Source organism: Thermobia domestica, chromosome 18 (genome assembly GCF_964235325.1).
Source record: "Thermobia domestica chromosome 18, izTheDome1.hap1.1, whole genome shotgun sequence".
In the NCBI taxonomy this organism is placed as follows: Eukaryota; Metazoa; Arthropoda; class Insecta; order Zygentoma; family Lepismatidae; genus Thermobia; species Thermobia domestica.
This window is the reverse complement of record NC_137471.1, coordinates 57688022-57708825: the sequence shown is the minus strand read 5'-3', so window position 1 is coordinate 57708825 and position 20804 is coordinate 57688022. Positions and strand designations below refer to the sequence as shown.

General features: G+C 36.3%; 1 protein-coding gene across 5 annotated transcripts in view; it reads left to right on the top strand.

Moving 5' to 3' along the window:
- vir (VIR_N domain-containing protein) overlaps positions 1–20804 on the top strand; it is a 188056-nt gene that overhangs the window by 145395 nt on the left and 21857 nt on the right. For 3 of the 5 annotated variants that reach the window (XM_081746558.1, XM_081746555.1, XM_081746554.1), the window contains 5 exons: positions 2711–2810; positions 4879–5036; positions 9081–9264; positions 12202–12392; positions 18926–19033. In XM_081746558.1, the coding sequence (XP_081602684.1) occupies positions 2711–2810; positions 4879–5036; positions 9081–9264; positions 12202–12392; positions 18926–19033 (741 nt within the window). The remainder of the gene's footprint in view (positions 1–2710; positions 2811–4878; positions 5037–9080; positions 9265–12201; positions 12393–18925; positions 19034–20804) is intronic. The other 2 variants (XM_081746557.1, XM_081746556.1) reach the window with 1 other exon arrangement.

Below are 20804 nucleotides of genomic sequence, written 5' to 3'. Positions count from 1 at the left end.
AGGTTCTTGCAGGCTTGTACTTTGATGGTCGTAAAGATCAAACTCTATACAGGAAAGAAACTGGAGGTCGCTGGCACAATGAAACAATTGTGGAGGAGCACATAGCAATAGAAAGACAGCCTGAACCAGGGAGATTATATTAGCCATGTCACTCCTCTTTCTGGCAAGGAAGAGCGTATAGCCCATCGTTTACTTGCGGTGCTTGAACTACGCATTTCTACTGATGACCTCTGTGTTGCAGGCTGCGATGGAACAAACACCAATACAGGTGTTAATGGAATACTTCGTCGACTGGAAATAATTCTCAGTAGACCACTATAGTGATGCGTATGTCTCTTACATGCTAATGAGCTACTTTTGCGTCATCTAATAAAGCAAATAGATACCACAATTACAAGGCCGATTCATATAGAGGTACTGTCGGCAAATTACTGGAAACATGCGAAAACTTGCCTGTTGTTAATTTTATTCCTATAGATTGTGATGTTCCTCAAGTGCGAGTGGAAGAGCTTAGTACTAATCAAAAATATCTTTCCTTGATTTCCCAGGCAGTGATAAAGGGTGAGTGTTCTCCATAAATTGCTACCTTACACCCTGGTGCTGTGTCTCATCACGATGGTTAACCACAGCAAATCGTATCCTGCGACTTTATGGGGCTACATTGAATCCTTCGGAAGTCCTCCAAACCCTTGCAGAATTTGTTGTGAAAGTATACGTTAGATATTGGTTTTCAGTAAAAAGACACTCTACTTGTAAAGATGGAGCTAAACACGTGTGGGTAATGACAGCTTCTTCAAAATACGTACCGCAAAAGGAGCGGCAGTTGGTTCGAGAAGTAATCCAAAATAACTGTTATTTCGCTTATCGGAGACTATAATTTATTATTTTCTATAGTTGATGATGAATGACTTCACGTAAGAAAAGAGGCATGAAGAAAGATAGTCAACGCAAGGGGAAAGGCTAAGTTAAGAAATATAGGTAATACGTTTGTTCATTTACCGTAGAAACACAAAAAAGTGGTGTGTACAGCGGATTTGCATACCCTATAAAACACACAAATCTCTTTGGTGATTCTCGGGGCCGCGGTGGCTCAGTTGTAGAGCGTTCACCTCTGGCGCTTGGGTCCCGGGTTCGATCCCAGCCCCCGCCAAGTGAACTTTGTGATGGACAAACACCATGTGCGTGGGTTTCCTCGGGGTTCTCCAGTTCCCTCCCACTTTCTTCATTCCACTATTTCATTCATTACTCATCATCACCGTCTCCTTTAGCCTAACCGGCATAACCGTGGGACGTAAAATTCAAAGATTTCATTTCATTTCATTTTCTTTGGTGATTCCCCACCGGAAGATATTCGATTTCAACGACTAAATTTTTTACAGTATTTTATCAATATCAATTGACAACTTTACTGCCTTATTGCGTTTTCGATATATAAAAAAGTGATTTTTCGCTCCGCCTTAGTATATAGGGGTCCGTTGTTGTGGCTTCTGGTAAGGGGATAAAGCTTCATCTTAATTTTCAAAATATTTCACTGATTTGGGAACCCCACAAATACCATCCTGCAGTTGGGCGAACTCACTGATTGGGAGTTCCAAAATACGCTCCTGCATAGGTCTCCAAAACAGATTTGTTAAGTTATGGCACTGTATGGAATTTTTGCCTTTTTATCATATTGTCAAATTGTGATGTAAAATAAATAAGATGTAACAGGGTGTCTACTGGTCATGAAAGTCATGAAAGTCATGAGAAAGTCATATATTTTGCTTAGTGGTCATGAAAGCCATGAAAAAGTCCTTTATTTACCCAACTGGTCATGAAAATCTGAAATCTCAGAGTATATTGTTATACTTCATACTTTTATACCTCATACTGCACGTACTGAAACAGTTGTATCAGGTCAGTAATTGTGAGAATTTCCCCCACCAGTTAGTGCTGGCTAACTGGTACTTTACTGTCTTCCTAGCTGCTCCCCATTTCATCTTCTAGTCTCTGTAATATAGTAACAACTTTTTACTGTCCAACTTTGTGATCTGCTATTTCTTTACTTCTAAGAAATGTAAATTGTGTATTTTTGGGCCTTTAGACTTATGCAAATAATATTATTCGTTTGAGTTTGCAGATTTTAAATTTGATGGTCTATTTTTTAAAAACGAATTTCTTTTATAATTTGTTTTGTCTTTGGGCAGTTCTCTGAGTGCTTAATTTCAGACAAATTTCTGCTAGATGGATAACTATACTCAGAATTAAAACTTCAAATAGAGTATAGAGTGATTCACTGGTAAGAGCAGGCCCGTATTTAGGTAAGTGCTATTCTGTGCTCGAGCACAAGGCGGCAGAATTTTAGATTCTTTCTTTAAGATTCACAATAAGTGATATTTAAGACTAGCAACCCGCATAGTTCCGATGCACTACTGATGGTAGGGGTTTATTATTACTAATGGTAAATTTTTATCGCCATGGTCATGAAAATTTGAACAAAAAGGTCATGAAAAGTCATGAAAAAGTCATGAATTTACTTTCTGGTATTCCAGTAGACACCCTGTGTAAAGTATTATGTATAGGGCATAAAATAATGTAAAAATTTATTTATCATGTAATAGTGCTATATCTCTTCACCTAATTTATTTGTAATAGATGAACATTTTATATTTTATTTGTTGCTAATATTAACATTACATCGGTATTGTAATTTGTGTGTAATATTTTGTAGGATTATTCGGAGGATGAGTCACTAAGGAGTCTCCATGGACATCTTTCTGTTCTTCTTCGTCTATTAGAAGACGAAGGTAACAAAACAGTCGAAGCTAAAGGTAAGTTGAGTACATTTTTGTTCTAGAGTTTATTATATTTTGAATTTTTGATAAGTTGGGTTTTTTGTTACAGTTGAAACGAAGTGTTGAATTCTAGAATTCACAATAGGGTTTATTTAAGGTAATGAAAGAAGATTAAGTTGGTACAAAGATTGTTAACGTGTCAAATTAGCCTTTTTTAATATTCCGTTATATAATATTCCAATTCGTCAGCACTCAGTACCGAACACACGTGGAAAATTAAAAAAAAAAAAAAAATCCATATGAAGTATACATACGGAGTATATAAGGTTTTTTTTATACAGTGTTAGCATGAATCATTCACTCATTTTGAAAAGGCTATATTTTCAAAAGTATTACATATACATACATAAAACATATTCACGAAGAAATTAAATGTCGACTAAAAGCAGGGAATTCATGTTACTATTCGGTTCAAAATCTCTTGTTGTCGCGAATTCTGTCGAATAATTTGAAGCTTTAAATATATAAAACGATAATCATGCCTGTTGTTCTGTATGGTTGCGAAACATGGTCGCTTACTCTGAGGGAAGAACATAGACTGAAAGTATTTGAGAACAGGATCCTGAGAAGAATATTCGGACCCAAGAGGAACGAGAATGGGGAATGGCGGAAACTTCATAACGAGGAACTACATAGTTTATACGGTTTACCCAACATTGTTAGGGTCGTCAAGTCTTGGAGGCTTAGGTGGGCAGGTCATGTAGCTAGAATGGAAGAAAGTAGAAACGCTTTCAAAGTCTTGACTGGAAGACCCATAGGAAAACGACCATTAGGAAGACCTAGGCGCAGATGGGAGGATAATATTAAGATGGATCTCGCAGAGATAGGAATACAAAGTAGAAACTGGATGCAATTAGCTAAGGATAGAAGTCAGTGGAGAGCTTTTGTGAACGCGGCACTGAACCTCCGGGTTCCATAGGCCATAGAGTTAGTTAGTTAGTTACATAAAAGATATATGAAAAGAATCACAAACTCACCAAATTTATACACCCTCCACAAATGTAAAATATGTGCCCCTTTGGTGACACGACACACGTCCAGACGACGTCTTTTTTCTTGCTTTTCCTCCATTTTCGATAGGTACTAACCTCGTACTGCCACACTGCCACCCCCGGTCGGAAAGATAATGGACTCGTGCAGCCACCTGGAATACGGAATACAAACTTGGTGAGTTTATGGTTCTTTTCATATCTCTTTCATGTGTGTACGTGTAATACTTTTAAAAATATAGCCTTTTCAAAACGAATGAATCATATCCCGTGTAATCCTGTATATCGTGCTTTAGCTCACATAACTTAGAAACTGAGGAACGTGTAATTAACAACCGTGGCGTCACCATTTTACGTTAGGAGTTCGATTGAAGCAAAAGCATATACCGGCACTTTTCAGTGTTTATAAAATGTTTGGTTTAAAGCTTTGCTATCAGAGAAAATTCGAGAAAACCACAACTACGGTCGTAGTTGCGTTCATCGTTTCGTTCAGCTAAAGCAGTCATTTGCAGCTGAATAGCCTGTGATGTCACAGTTTTCTGCTCGAACTCTCAGCAGTAAACCATTCACAGGGAGCAAGAAGAAGGCAGCATAATAATAGATAGTGGTGAGGCGAACAAGGCATAGTCGGCAATTTTGCAGATACACTACTCATGGATTTATGACTAATCGAACACTGCTAACACTTGTTTTATTCCATTCCATCTACCTCGTTCTCTCCCATTTTTTGCTCAACTATTCTCTTTCTCGTGGCTATGATCATAATAGCCCGCTCCTACATCATACATTGGTGAGTTGGAAATGACTAATCTAGACAATAAAAGTATCAATCGTAGATTAAGATTAGGAGTTCTTACAAAAGAGATAGGGATAAAAATCCATCCAAAGTTACTTTCGTGCTTATGAATACTTAATTGCCTTTCAACTTCAGGTATTAATAATGAAAATCTGGGCCTAATAAGTGTATACTTCGAGGAAATGGCCAAGTAGTACGTGTTTATTTTCATGTACTGATACTTTTTTTTTTTCTGACAGCTCTTTTATATATTTTCCAGAAATGACAGAACCAGTGTTGCCTCCAGCTGAGCCATTGCTTGCTCAGTTCAATGCACGACCAGTATTTGTTGTTGGCGAGGTTGATGATGAGAGGCTTAGCGCAACATATTGGCTTGCACCACCGCCTGTGGATGAAGTTGACCAAGAAACAGATCAGGTATGATATGTAAGATTCCATCAACATAATGTCGGAACGAATGTAAGGAAAACAATCTATTTACCGAAATGTAGAAAAAGTCAGTAGATGAAAATGGTCAATATGGCTCGTATCTGACGTTTAATATATATATATATATATATATATATATATACAGGGTGGGCCATTTTAATTAATCCACGGAAATATCTGAAAAATGATAAAACATAGAAGAAATTTTTGAAGTACACGTTATATATTGCTAAGGGGGTAAACCATTTCCGACAAAAGTACCCCTCCCCACCCCCAGGAAATGGGGGTAACGGGGGGTAACTTTGAAATGTCAAATGGGAACATGGGTCGAGTAATACCTCGTTCGAAAGGTCTTGGAAAAGTAAGTAACGCTGTACCAAAATTTGTTTCATATGGAGCACCAGTTTCAAAATGGCCGCCATGATATAGTTCGGAAACTCCAGTAGCCGTAGTATGAAAACCATGGGAGGTAAATGAATGGAACAAAATTGAAATACGTAAATATCATAGGGCATATCGAATGATGTGACCCCTGCGATCCCAGCGGCTTCCCTGAAGGGATCTTGTGAGCTAACTTCAAAATGTCAATGTCCGACCGGACAATGGTTCGGGCGTACGCTTGACCTACCCAATGCTGTTTGGAAGGCAGACTTCAGGGATAGAGAATTAGTGCACTCAGTTAATGCGGATGGCCACAGTTAAGGACGCCCATAAGGGGGGCAAGGGGGGCTCTCGGACCCTAGAGGAAATTGTGCTTCGGAATATCGAAAACTCAATAGAATTTTTAGAATAGCTACAGCAAAATTTGAAACTATATTTGAAATGTCGCTTTTTCTTGCCTCCCTTGGAAACCACAACATGGGCGCCCTTGGCCACAGTTACATTTTGATTAACTATTAGCACTCATGTCATATTGTGAGCTTGAGGGACGAAACAGTGTGTACGTATATTCCCGAAATGCTTTCCGAATAACCAGCACGCATTGCATAAAAGTTTCTGTGGCGACAGAGATTAGCAAATTCACACGTTTGTAAGTTCCAGCAACTGCATTATTCGACAACTTCTTTCGTATAACGTTCCTTCTGTTTTCGCATCAAATCATACTTAGCCATACAAATATGCGTTACCATTCAAATAAAATTTCACCTTTTTTTAGTCACTACAGCGTCATCTTTACAAACAAATGTTTCAACCATACCATACCTATTTGTAAGGTAGCCTTAATTTGCGAATTAAAGTAGAGTTCTCATTTGAACTTTCACTGTTACTTTCCACTCCACTCACATACAGAGCACAGGAAAAGATTATTTTGCAGAACTTGAATATCTCTCTATACATTATGGCAATTTTACTCTAACATTTTTATCTCTGTTGTATCATTCTCGAGCCTTGGAACGTCTCCGTGGTTTTCCTATTTAATTTTCGTTATTTACATTTATCTCTACCCGTATTCATACTATGGGCACTAGACGTTTTCTTAGACACATTCACCATGTCTTGGCGATCATTTTGAAAACGGTGTCTCATGTCGAAAATATTCTTACAGAAGCTGTTTGACATTCATTTGTCTATGTAACATGATGTTACTCGCTTCAAGTTGCTATTTGAAATTTTCAAGTTGGCCCCGGATACCTTTCAGTGGAGTCACCCCGACAACACCTCTCGATGTGCCTTACGTCAGTTACCTACTCCAGTTTTTCTTCTGTTGATTTATCTCCAATTGCTTTCATACTACGGATACTAAACCTTTTCTCTGACACTGATACTATGTTTCGTCGGCCTTTTGAGAACACTGCCATTTCACCTCAATCGTTTTCTCCTGCAAGATGTTTGATTTAGCAAGATTTATCGAACGAGGTACCACTCGACTCATGTTACTATTTGAAATCTTGAAGTTAGCCCCCAAGACCCCTTCAGGGAGGCCACTGGGATCACAGGGACCACACCATTCGATATGCCCTATGATATTTACGTATTTCAATTTTGTTCCATTCATTTACCTCCCATGGTTTTCATACTACGGCTACTGGAGTTTCCGAACTATATCATGGCGGCCATTTTGAAACTGGTGCTCCATATGAAACAAATTTTGGTACAGCGTTACTTAGTTTTCCAAGACCTTTCGAACGAGGTATTACTCGACCCATGTTCCCATTTGACATTTCAAAGTTACCCCCCGTTACCCCCATTTCCGGGGGGTGGAAAGGGGTACTTTTGGCGGAAATGGTTTACCCCCTTAGCAATATATAACGTGTACTTCAAAAATTTCTTCTATGTTTTATCATTTTTCAGATATTTCCGTGGATTAATTAAAATGGCCCACCCTGTATATATATATATATATATATAATCTTTACTCTCTTACTCTGATGAAGCGTAAGCTAAGGGATTCGGAAAAACCCACCCACCAGTGCCTAGTTGGTGAGACCTGGGAAGTAGACAGAGTATACACCTTGTCTATATATACAGAGAGTACATAAAGTTCTGGAGAAAACTAATTCAATAACGATGTAACTTATGGTTATAAAAAAGTTTCGGTTGAGGAGGAGGAAATCTTTATTTTGACCAGAGTATTCAATGATACTTGCATACGTGATCACAGGACTCGAAGATAGCATTCGTACAGGAAAAGACAGTTTGTCTCCCCCTTCCCTCCAGAAGAGACAAATATGAAGTTTGAAACTACAAAGTAATACAAAAATTTCAAGGCTACAAGAAGTGTTAAAATTGCCACGCAGTGGAAGACCAGAAATGAGTAAGGATGTGATTTAGTGCAGGACAGCGTGGAATGTTCTCTAATGTAATCTTTTAAACAGACGTCCGTGGAACTGGGAATGCCGAAGTTAACATTACATAAGATCGTATATAAGAAGGCGAAGATCCGGCCCTACGAGTGAAAATTTGTCCACGATTTAATAGACAAAGACTGGTATGGGAATGGAATTTTTTGAATCAATGCTTACCCGTTTACAAAGCAATGGTGACCTGTCTCGGATTTTGTTCTTAAATGAAACTACGTTTTATGTTTCAGGAAAGGTGAACGAGCACAACTTCCGAATTTGGGGGCTTGAAAATCCATATGAGTTCGAGATGCATATGTGAGGTAGTCCTGAAGTAAACCTATGGTGCGCGGTTTAATTGGATCACATCATTAGTCCATTTTTCTTCGAGGATGACGCGTAAAATGGGAACTATCGAACACACTACAGATATTCCTTGTTCCAGAAAGACTTCTCGGTTAGTCAAGGTTGTACCACGCATGGCGTCCTAGGTTCAATTCCTGGTGAGAGAGCCTTGAAATTTGAACCCATTACTATGATTTGGATTTCACTTTAAAATGTAGATCCACGTTTCACATGACCATAGTGCTGAAAAGGAACGCCAAATTACAGCCCCGTCTAACAACATTGTGCCAGAGGGTGAGAGGTTAGGCATCATCAATGAGGTTCATGACAAGATAGGAGACGGCCATATTTTGTCTTTGAGATTCTAGAGAGATCAGTTGGTCGAAAGACGACCCATACCTTCGCCTTCAAAATCGAATTATTGATACCGTGTGGTACTTGATTTGATCTCAGGCTATGAAGTTTGTAGTGGACAGCATAGTGTCTGTGAGTTTTCTCAGAGTTCTCCCGTTTTGCTCCCACATTCTCATTCCATCAGCTCTTTCATAATCGTTCACGCATAAATCATCCGTTTCTTTCAGCCTATAGAGCCTCATCTTGGATCGTAAAATTAGAAATTTCATTTCAGAATTGGATATTATACAATATTCCGTATAGCTGATATACGATTGAACACAATCCATGATTCAAGTTTTTTAAATTTTTATTTTCTCTCTCTCTCTACGCTCTGAAGATGAGCCATATTGACTCAAAAGTAATACTTGTATTCAAATCGTGTTGCAGATACTAATGCTGATAGGGTTATTATATGCGTCCTTCATTTATGACTTCAGGTAGTGACCGGTTTTTGAAATTTATTTCATATACGTAGTGCAGCATATAAACTCACTCCCTCTTTTACTTTCAGGTAAATTGTGACCTGATGGAAATCACGAGAACATATCTTCCTGATTTCTGTGTTCCTCTGGAAGCTGGACGAGTATGTCAAATAAGATTGAGCGGTGAAAGTGCTGACACTGAGCAGAAGTTAAAAAGAGGGGAAGAATTTAATCAATACATCACACGAGAAAAGAAGACCAAAAAGCCATTCAGTAAGTTGTAATTGTATGTTAGACTTTTTCTCATTGTCGTGTTACACTGTCAAAAAAAAAACACCTCGGTAAAATGTCTCCAACGATATTAGGTCGAGTTAATTCTTGGGTTCTTTTTTCACAGAACTTCCAGTATTGACCCATAGTCGTGAGGTAGTTGAGATTACTTTAATTCAGTGGTGGATAATTCCGGTCTGGAAAGTCAGAAATACCAATAACAGGACTATACATTACCAAGTTAAAAACCATCTGCCCAGTTCTACTAGCACTGAGCACTGTAACAACTGCTTATCATCTTCAACAACATCACAATCACTACCAATAGTAAATGTAGTGAAATTGTAGTAAATGTAATAAAGTAATAACAAGAGAGAAGTAATTGTGAAAAATATGTTGGAGACATACTTTTGCCTACTTAGGACTCAAACTTATATAAATTTATATGGTAGTCTGCAGATAGCTGTCATATGTCTACAGCTTTTCAAATATCGTAAAATTTTCACAACGCTCCTTGTCTAAAGATGCACTTGCAACAGCAAATGAAATGATACCGAATAATGAGACAATAATTCCAGGTATATTATTTCCATTGAGCGTGCCGAAACGTAATTACAGTTTGTAAATAAATAAATAATGGAAGCAAAAAGAAGTAAGACGAAGAAACGTAAAAAGCAAACAGGAAACAAAGAGTAATTTGTAGAGAAATACACATTTTGTAGCGAAATTTATTGCGCCACACATTCTGTACCAGAAAGATTGTGTAGTACAGTAATAGTTGAATAAAGATCGAACTACAAGAGGCAAGCGTACACGACTAAAAGTGACACAAGAATGTCCTTTTTCTTTTCTTAAACCAAAGATATCAAACATAAAGTGACTTCTTGCTTCCCCATCCTTTTAGATTTAAATTAGTTTTACACTTTATGTATAAAGTGCGAAAGTTTATATGAAATAATGACACTGTTGTACAGGAGTATATAGTGGTCTCTTGTAGCCACGATTTTATATTGATCACAGGTTCGATTGCCAGTGGGCAACAAGATTTTTGGTGTTCCTGCAAGGTCATAAAGTAACATATTAAAATAAAGAAAGCTAAGAAATATTAAATTCAATCTAGAAACCCGGAAATAATGGCAGTGAAAGTTGATGTGTAAACCTTAAATCACTTAGTTAAACTGTGCCATTTGAAGTTCTTTGTAGGCCTAGACTGGAGTGTAAGATACGTATTAGCAGTCAGTAAGCCGCGAAAAAATTTTTCCTGTGCTAAGCACCAGTTCTAAAAAAAAAAAAAACAGGTGCCACAATAATAAAAATCCAATTTAATACATAGGATTATATCTTTTGGCTTTAAATTATAGCTACTGGTATAAAAAAATGCAAGCTTGCCTCAGCTTACACAAGCTATTCCTCAAAGGTAACAGTAATTGAAGGCAGTAATTAAGTTTTACAAAATAGCAGAGTGTATTTTATGTCAGTGTACATGACTTGTAATATGAGGACTAAAATGTCAATTGTCCGCTGTTCTGGATGGATCAGAATCCTCTAATGATGAGCTGTTTATGTTAAAATGAAAGATAAATGAGAAACTTTGAACTTGGTAACGAAGTTATTATAATTTATTTTTAATACATCTAACATGTAGCACACAAAATTAGACTACAGGTAGGTAAAAAGGTGAAGATATTAACGCTGAAAAAAGAAAACAAGCTAGGTGTTAAACTTTTACCTCTAGTCCAGGTTGTCTATCAGTCATAAAATCAGAAAACGGTCATGAAAGTCAAGAAAAAGTCACCAAATTTAGTTTTTTTTTTTTTTTTTATATATATATATATATATCTGTACAAATGTAAGTATAGACTGGAAAATTGCGTTCTATAAAACGTGAAAACTTACTACCAGAAATGTCTATGATTGGCTTTAAACGCTACTAAATTGCAAGCAAAGCACGCATCTATCGCATGCATGAAAATTCGCACCCAAATTCGCTCTTGAGGATGTCACAAATGTTATGGTTTGGTATAGAAAAGGTCACGAAAAAGTTACGAAATTTCATTTTGGAATTCTAGTAGTCGCTACAGGAACTTGGCGCCCGAAACATTTCGAGTTCTGGATATTTGCATAAATTGCTGCAACGAAAAAAAAAAAGAAAAAAAAAAGACAGTGTCTTCGAAACATTAGGAAACGACTTAAAAAAGGAAAGAAAAGAAAGAAAGAAACTTCAAATTAAATACAAGTTCATTGTTTAGTATTTAATACTCTTAATATCTTACGACAACATTTCTTTGACTAGGGAATATTAAGGTTAGTGTAAAGGGACAAGTTTTGCCGATAGATGTCACTACAGTCTTCGTTTCTCTCCCATGTATTTTTTACCTTTCACAAAAATTTACAGTTTCTTTTATAAATGTCAACCTAGAGACTTCAAATTTTTAGGGAAGGAACTTCATAACCTATTAAACGGAACCAACCGTGCCGATTTTTTATTTCGAATTTTCTTCATTGTTGAAACAGTTTTAATTGTTAAAGGTTTGGATATTCATTTCAACAATCAAGCCATTTCAACAATGAAGAAAATTGTAAATAAAAAATCGAAACGGATCATTGCCTTCCATAGATTATGAAGTTCCTTTCCTAAAAATTTGAAGTCTGTAGGTTGAAATTTGTAAGAGAAATCGTGAATGTTCGTGAAAGATAAAAAATACATGGGAGAGAGACGAAGACTGCAGTGCCATCTAGGGGCAAAACTTGTCCCTTTAAACTAACCTTAAAGGGGGTAATTTAATGGAAAGCGAACACTCTTTAATCATTCATGTAAAATGTGCATAAAACATGGAATTAGTATGTTATAATATTAGAATAGCGAACTTTGGAAGCAAGAGAAAATAAAGGGATTCTGGGTGTTGTCTCTTATATTCTCATTTATTATGTTCTTTCTAGTTGCTCCTTCACGAGGAAGAGGTTTCCAGAGATCACTGGCAGGATCAAGAGGTGACTTATTTAGATCACGACCGCCAAATACGTCAAGACCACCTTCATTACACGTGGATGACTTCGTTGCTCTGGAAATCACAGGACAGCAACCGACTGGTCCTACTGGCTACAATAAAATATCGATGAGAGCTGCAAAGGTAAATTTCAAGGATATTTATCTATCTATCTATCTATCTATCTATATATATATATATATATATATATATATATATATATATATATATATATATATATATATATATATATATATATATAATGTCAGTGGGTATTAAGATTGAATTAGGGACCCGTTAGATATCACTTAAACTTAGTTGTGGCGCTGTATCGTTTGCTTTGATGTAGATCGATGTACCTGAATAAAATGACGCAGTGCGTCGTAATCTTTGATTATCTTGAGTATGACTTTTCGTTTTTGTCTTTCTCTTTTTCCGTTCGTTGAAAGCTGAGTAGTTAATTCCATCCATTTTTTTTTTGGGGGGGGGGGGGTCTTGAGTAGTCATCTCCAAACTACATTCCGTTTGATAAGTTTCTTTATTTTTTCGCGTACAACTTCCAAATAAACGTCTTGGTTTCAGTAGTTAAAAATATTTTAATTGCTCCATGCGCTAAATAAGCCACCATAAGCGAGATCGTAAGAAAAGCTTGAAGTTGCTCAAAACATAGTATGGAATTAACAAAGATAGTCGTACCTATCGGCTTCTATTTATATACTTACATGTCCTGCTCAGGAAAAATGGTGAAGTCACTGCAGTGGGAAACGTATGAAGTAATCAGTAGTTCTCAAAGAATTAATATAAACAGTAGTGGAAGCTGTATTGGTTATTACGTTGTTCAAGGTTGCGGCCATAGAACCAAGACTATGTTTATATCGAAGCATGGTGTTTCGTAAACTCTTTGAATCGACAAAATGCGGTATGGCGACTCCTTGTAAACCTGCTATAGTAATTGTTATATCCATAACGGATTTCTTCAGATGAATACACAATCTGAAAGCTGCATGGCATTATTCCTCCTGTCACTCCCTAGCGCAGTGGTGAATTCATCTGTTAATATGCAAATTACTTACTGTTGATGGGTACATGCAACATCACGCCTGAAGTAGGCTTTCATCCACACCTTGTTAGAAATAGTAGTTTTGCTCCTCTTCAAACCATTTCTTAGTAAGAAGTAAATTCGTTCTCTCGTTTATTGACTTGCCCACGGAGTATCCCAGAATTTTCATTTTATGTTTTCTTATACTTGTATATTCCTGTGTTCTTAATGAAATATGCAGATATATTGTTCTATAAGAATAATTACAAGTAGTATGTGCGTCATTGATGAATGTGTGTGTCACTATTAGGATTGTGTGCATCACTGATAAGAGTTACCGATAGAAGACATGCAATAATAGATACAATCTGGTAGTTAACAGTGATTTTTTTTACTACATACGGTGCGTAGATAAATAAATTATTCCAGAAGAATAGAATCTATCAATTATTATTGACAGTGAACGACTTTTTAGTACTACAAACATTAGTGTTCTCGATTTTCATGATAACTATGCATAAGCGTCAATCTACCAGTAAAAATCTCACAGACGCAGTTAGCGGAGTGTTTCCGTTCATCATTTTTAATAATTCGGTCAAGCATGAAATTAATTTCAATTCGACCTGATATTATTATTATTATTATTATTATTATTATTATTATTATTATTATTATTATTATTATTATTATTATTATTATTATTATTATTATTATTAAAGTATTCTGCCTTCTGGCACGTCCTGGGACTAATGATTTTTTTTTCTTTTCTTCTTCTTAAGTTTCAGTTTGGACTTGGAAATGCTCCTTCCGTGTTTCTCGATCTTCAGCTTTCTCTTTTAACTCACAATATTTTCTTATATTCTTCAAATCATTGATCAGTTGTGATTTACTTTTTCCTATTCTTCGCTTTCCTTCCATATTTCCTACTATGGCGGTATGAAGAAGACAATTTCTTCGCAAGATGTCTCCAATCCAGTTTGCCTTCCTACAAAAGATGCTGGTTAGAAGCGTCCTCTTCTCTCTGCCCATTTTATCTTCATTTTTTTCCAGCACCCATTTCGAAGCTCTCTAAAGATTTCTTCTCTAACTTCTGTCAATGTTCAATTCTCTGAACCGTACAGTCCAATACTCTATGTGTAGCACTTGACCAACTTCTTCGTTAATCCAATATTAAGCCTGTTAATTAAGAGTGGTCTTTTCTTGTTGGATGCTTCTTTGGCAATGATAGTTCTTGACCTGATATCTTTGGTGCAGTAAGCATCTCTCGTCAATACTTTCCAGATACTTGAAATGATCGACCTCCTTAAGTTCTCTTTGTTCTACTCTGACCCGTAAGGGCGTGTTTCCACGGGATATTCTCATGACTTTCGATTTTTCGATGTTGATTTCCCTAAAGTTTCCCAGTATCAACTATTTTGCCCATCATCTCCTGTAGTCCTTCGGTTCTAACTATAATAACCGTATCATCTGCATACCTGATCTCGTTAATGGTCTTCCCTCTAATCTTGAAATCTCCAATTCCCATTAATGCTTCCTTCTTAAACATTCACTAAAAATGTTGAATAATTGAGGTAACATGCTGCATCCTTGTCTGACTCCTCTTCCAATCTCCACACTCTCATTTTCAGACTATTACAATTAAACAAAGTTTTCTAAGTTAATCATAATTTTCGGCTATATGTCGTTGACTATAATGTGTACTGGCGTCTTGCTAGCGTCGTAATGAAAAGCTTGATGAGAGTACACTTCAAAATTAGTTTCATCGTACAGATAATGTGGTTATTGTTCAGCATCTATTTTTATGTTTACAAAGGAATCGTGTTTTTCATTTTCTCGAAAACTACACATAAGAATTTACATTCATCCATATTTTGTTCAGCTCAATATCTGTTGATTGGTATATCTCACTTTGAACATTTTTCCCGTTGGATGTCAATAAAATTTAAAATTTAAAATTTCAGGTACAGTTTGTTACAGCCATTGTATTGTCATCTTATTTTCGGACATTTTAGGAAGTGTCTGGAAAGTATAATGTGAAATCTAGGAATTCATTGATATAAACCAGTGATCGCCAAACTATCGATCGCGACTCACTGGGACATTTTCGGTAGATCGTGTTAACGCTCCAGTTAGCTAACCTTGAGTCCTCCACTGAGCTGACGCTAACGACAGGGGGCGATGACGACAACCACTGCTTGTTTCTCCCGCGCAACTGCCACTGTCAGCCTCATCCCACAGTTGACTGTATACGCGTCGGGTTGTGCACGTTATGTTTTTCATGTGTATATTAGACATTTGCTAACTTGGATAGTTTCATTTCATATTTACTAGAAATGTTAGTTTATAGGCAATAAACAAATGTAAGACTTAAAAAAAAAAGTTGGTAGTTTTTTTGGTTGATAGCGCACAGTATGATTTAAAAACGGTACGGTAGCTTTGACGCTTCATAAGTTGGCGACCTCTAATATAAACAGTAAAAAATGAAAAGAGAGAACAGTGTGTGTTCCGATTCTTTGATGTTTATGAAATTTTAAATTTCTTCACTTCCTCTTAACTGTTGCGTCAAAACATATGAGTGAGGCTTATCGGCGTAGAAAATTTACTTCCCCATAATCAGAATTTGTTATGTACTGTGTGTAATACCATTAATGATCTCTTAATGACTAAACAATGAAGTGTTGTTCGTCGTTATCGTACTTTGTCATTCTGTTGTTTTATTCTGACTCGCGTGATATAGTGAAATTATTTACTAGGCTGTTGTTCACGGAACAGAAAATCGTGTGTTTGAATTCCTAGGATGATTGGTTGTAGGAAAGTTAGACATAAAACTAGCGAATGCATGGATTTTTAAGCATATAAAATAAAGTTGTTTTTACGGGAATATTTGTCAGTTTGACGAAATATTAATGTTTAATGTCTGATCGCAAGTAATATCTGTCATACTGTTTACGTTACTTGGACAAAATAATGTAAGTACCTGGGAAATTGAGGTTTCTTTATGAGGAATGGGTTGGGCAATTGAGAACATTTACCGATTTTGAAGATAGAGGAGTTTTTCACTTTGAACTCAAAGCCTACTCACGTTGGTAGTTCAGTAGTATTTACTAGTGGTGATTTCCATAGAACAAAACTTAAAACACGTCATTGTGGATAACTAACATCAAACTATGGGATAAACTTGCTTGTCAGGAAAATCAAATAGGTACTATAGAAATCGTATCATTTAAATAATGAAAACTTCACTCAAAGATTAAAATGTGATTGTCTATATCATTGTATTCAACCTCGTTGATTTATCTGTATATATTCAGAGTAGAGGCCTTGAATTTCTGCGTTCATAGAGTACCTAGAGAATTTATTTGATTAAAGGTGTATGATATGCGCCCCATTTCATGTATCACTGTGTGAAGTTTTCAGTGTTCGTAAATGTCTAATTTTTAAAATCTATATTTTTTGTTCTGTCTGTTGTATATGGTCTTATTATCTCTTTTAAATTTATTTTTGCTTTTTATTTATCTTCGCCGATGAAGTTGAGTCATGCTTTGTATCTTTGGTTATAATCATAAAAAATCAAAATATTAACATCTCACAATTACATTCTGTAGACTAGATGAGCCAGATATTAAATACCACCGAAAGCTCACATGATACAATAGAGTTTGATGGTGGCACCGTGATTGAACATCATCTCTATGCAAAAAGTCGTAAAGTTCTACAGCATTTAAGCTTACGATGGATTCATATTGTCCTTATGTTTTTTTGGTGTTGTCTTGTTTTCTCAAAGAAATCTGTTCGGGCCACATGCCCAGCGTTGACATAATATTTACATTATGAGATACAATGTCGCCCTAACGGTGGTGGTTATTGGTCCATCAGCGTTGTGAACAATCGTTCTACATCTTAATTTCCCTTTTAAAAAAAAGACCGTGCTGAAGAAGGACATGGGTGTTCTCTCCCACTTCTCTGCAAGTTTTCCAGAGATCACAAATGTTCAGACGCTGTTTGGTTTTAGGGGTGCAAAGGCGCAGATATCCATTGAACTGGCATCGAGGCCTTTCGCTGGAGTGTTATTGAAGAGGATAATGTGGATGCCTGTTCCCTTGTCCATTTAGTCCTCAGAGTAAAAGAATGTTCGACATGGGTGGTGTGCTGTATCCATGGGAATGAACACATTGCAGAAGTCCTGTTCGTACATACTTTAGATATCTGTGGGGAGAATGGAGGATATAATCGTTGACTTGGAAGCACGCGGCTTTAACCTGTTAATTTTTTGTCAACCATACTTATCACCAACTTTCCCGCATTAGCGAACAAAATCACTATGTCCGTTTGTATTGCAAATGCGTTAGGTAATAGGTATATTTGACCACTGTCAAATAAGTAAGTATATGCCTCATCTCGCCTGACCACACAATTCTATTTGACACCTGCCAAGCATCGTTCATACAGTATCCGGCATTCGGTCTTTCCCTCATCTCTGTACCAAGATTAGAGGTGGTGTAGGGTTTCTGAGATTGTAATCTTAGACGTTGGTGAATGGTTCTCGTAACATTAGTGTAGACACTTGATTCATCGGATAATCTCCCGTTGTGGGGGTGAAATTTCTTGGCAAGTCATCCGACGTTTGTCCCGCAGCAATTCATCCATTACTAAAAATTTCAATCTTCTTGCAGGTGCCTTATCTGGGCGAATGTTTCTGAACGGATCTTTGTTGGATATAATTCACTGTGGCATGAATACACGTTTTTCTAACTGTCAAACTATTGTGTTGATACTGTTTCACTATCCCGTCATCGAACTTTCGCTGGAAGGGAACCATGGTATACTTACCCTTTCTATTAACCGTTTGGTGGCATTGCATTACTTCAGGCACTTCATTCCAGATCCTAGTAGAGATATCCACAGACCATGAGTAGCATGTGGATCCTTTGCTACAGCTAACGCCTATGATGGCAGTGTCGCATCGAACTTGATCTCTTGATCCAAAACAACCGGTATTCAACTGCCATTATTCACTTATATCCTCCTTTAGCCAAATTTGCATCTGCATTGAACATTATATTTTCTGCGTGGTACGCGTAGGGCTCAAACTTCACTCCATAGGTGTTTACTCAAGCATTAATCCATCCTGGGTATCAAAGTATTAGTCTCAGATGCTCCTGCTAAAGAAACATCTGCTATTTACCATCTAAATAATCTAAGAGTTCTTTTATATTTCGCTCCTGTGTACAATGTATGGAGTACACATTAGAGAATGCAAACAGACGTAGTATGGAAGACTTGGGGCTATCACCGGATAGAATTGCTTCCACGTCTTATTTAGCTTCAATGCTGAAAATTGATATAAGAAAAAAGTCAGTGTGGCCAACTAATCCTGCAATATAGTTGACAACATGACGATCTGTTTACATTATTTTGCCCATTACGTACTATTCTCTATAGGAAAAATATCGTTTTATTTAGTGGGCTCATATACTGTATGCGTCTATACTTAATAGAATTTGCTTCTGTCTGTATGTGTACTCCCAGGTTTCGCTGATCCCGTAATGTATTATCGATTCCCTGATAATGCCGTGTAATTACTGTTAAAATTATACATTTAAGTATTTGAATAAATGTTGTAATGATCTCTTTTTAGATTTCCAATATTTCTCAACTATTCTTGTCAACATCAGCAATGGTCGATAATGTTGGATTTGGTGTTGCACCGAAGCGTCATGTGAACCTGAGACCGAATCAACGCCAGGTGTGTTTTAGCATTACCGAAGAGTTATTTATCTTGTTTTGCACATGTACTTATAAATTGGTTGCAGCTATAGTTATAATATTTATTGCTGCAAGAGACATATTTAAATAGAATAAATATATTTTATATAGTTATTTCAAGGGGAAAGCAGACATCGTTGTCGAATATGCTCGATGACTTCGTATTTTTCAAATTGATTATTTATTTAAGGGTTCTCATTAGTTCCCCCACCACTTTTTCATGTTTTACTAAAAGCTATATAATTAAATATAACAAAACAATATTGAAGTTCTGCTGCACTAACTTCTGTAACGTTATTTCTTCTGCTACGTTACATTACCTGATTCCAAATGTATATATTAAATATTCATAAAGCACACGAGATTATCATGAATTACACAACACAGTTATGCACTTTTAAAAATATATATATTCACTTTTAACATATATCGTGTTTGTCACATTAAAATATTGTACATTCAGTCTTTACAAGATGGCTCTTCATTCTATCTTTCTTAGCTACTATAACAACCACATCAAACAGATAAAGAAGTTGTCTTAGGAACGAAATTAAGAAAAATAATTCGATATAATACAAATATTTAAATTATTTCTTTATATTTTTCTTCTTCTTCTTCTTCTTAAGTGCTTGTGCCTTTAAAATAGCACTTTTCCCCGTAAATATTAACAATATTTAAAAAGTACATACAAAATATACATTATCGTTGTACTTTCAGATCGTATTTCTCGGACAACGATACCTAACATTGATCGTATAGTTGCGTTGAAAAAGAAATTGAATATCAGTCTCTCCTATAAGCGTTTCATACCCTAACTTTTAGATAAATTGTAGCATAGTCGCGTCTTTATTTATTTATTTTCATCTTTAAAGCCTTAGAAAGCTCTCAAACGAGGAATAGGTACTCAATATTGTGGAATGGGATTGTATATTTCTTGAACCTCAAAATAATAGTTTTGATTCCACCAACTGATTTTATTGGGAGTCACACCACGTAAAAGAAACAATATAATTTTGTTGATATAATTACTTTCCGAGTTTCCTTTGTTTTCTCCTTTGGAAACCTCTTTACATCATAATATTCTATACCGGTAATTCTTAAATTATTACAATGATATAATATTTACTAGTAGAAACTTCGATATACATTTCTAAAATAGTCTTTGCTTGTCATCAATTATTTAATTTTGTAACAAATATACTTCATACATAATACAGGCGATGGCACGGTGACTCAGTGGATAATTCTCACCTCGGGTGCTAGAGGTCCCTGTTCGATCACACAAGGGGGCATGTGCCTTAGTGAGACATCGCTTACCTCTGGTGCATGGGGTTCCTGGTTCAATTCCCGGTCAAGACATTTCGTCCGTGGGTTTTCTCAGGGATACTCCCGCTTCCTCCCACATTCTCATTTCATCGATTCTTCCATTATTCACTTTCCTTAGTCATCCGTCTCCTTTAGCCTAAAGGGCATAATCATGGGATGTTAAACTGAAAAATTTCACTTCATTTCATTTCCAATCACAATGTGAGTTTGTGATGAAGAACATTGGGTCGATAGATTTTCATTGGTTCTCGCATTTTCTACCACATCCTCATTCCACCAGTTCTTTCCTAATAATTCACTTTCATTAATCATCCGTCTCCTTTATCGCAAAGAACAGAACTAAATTAACATTTTCATTTCATTTTTTTTTTCATACTGCAGACTTAAAGAGTCAGTAGTTTAAACTATTCTTATGCAAGCAGAAA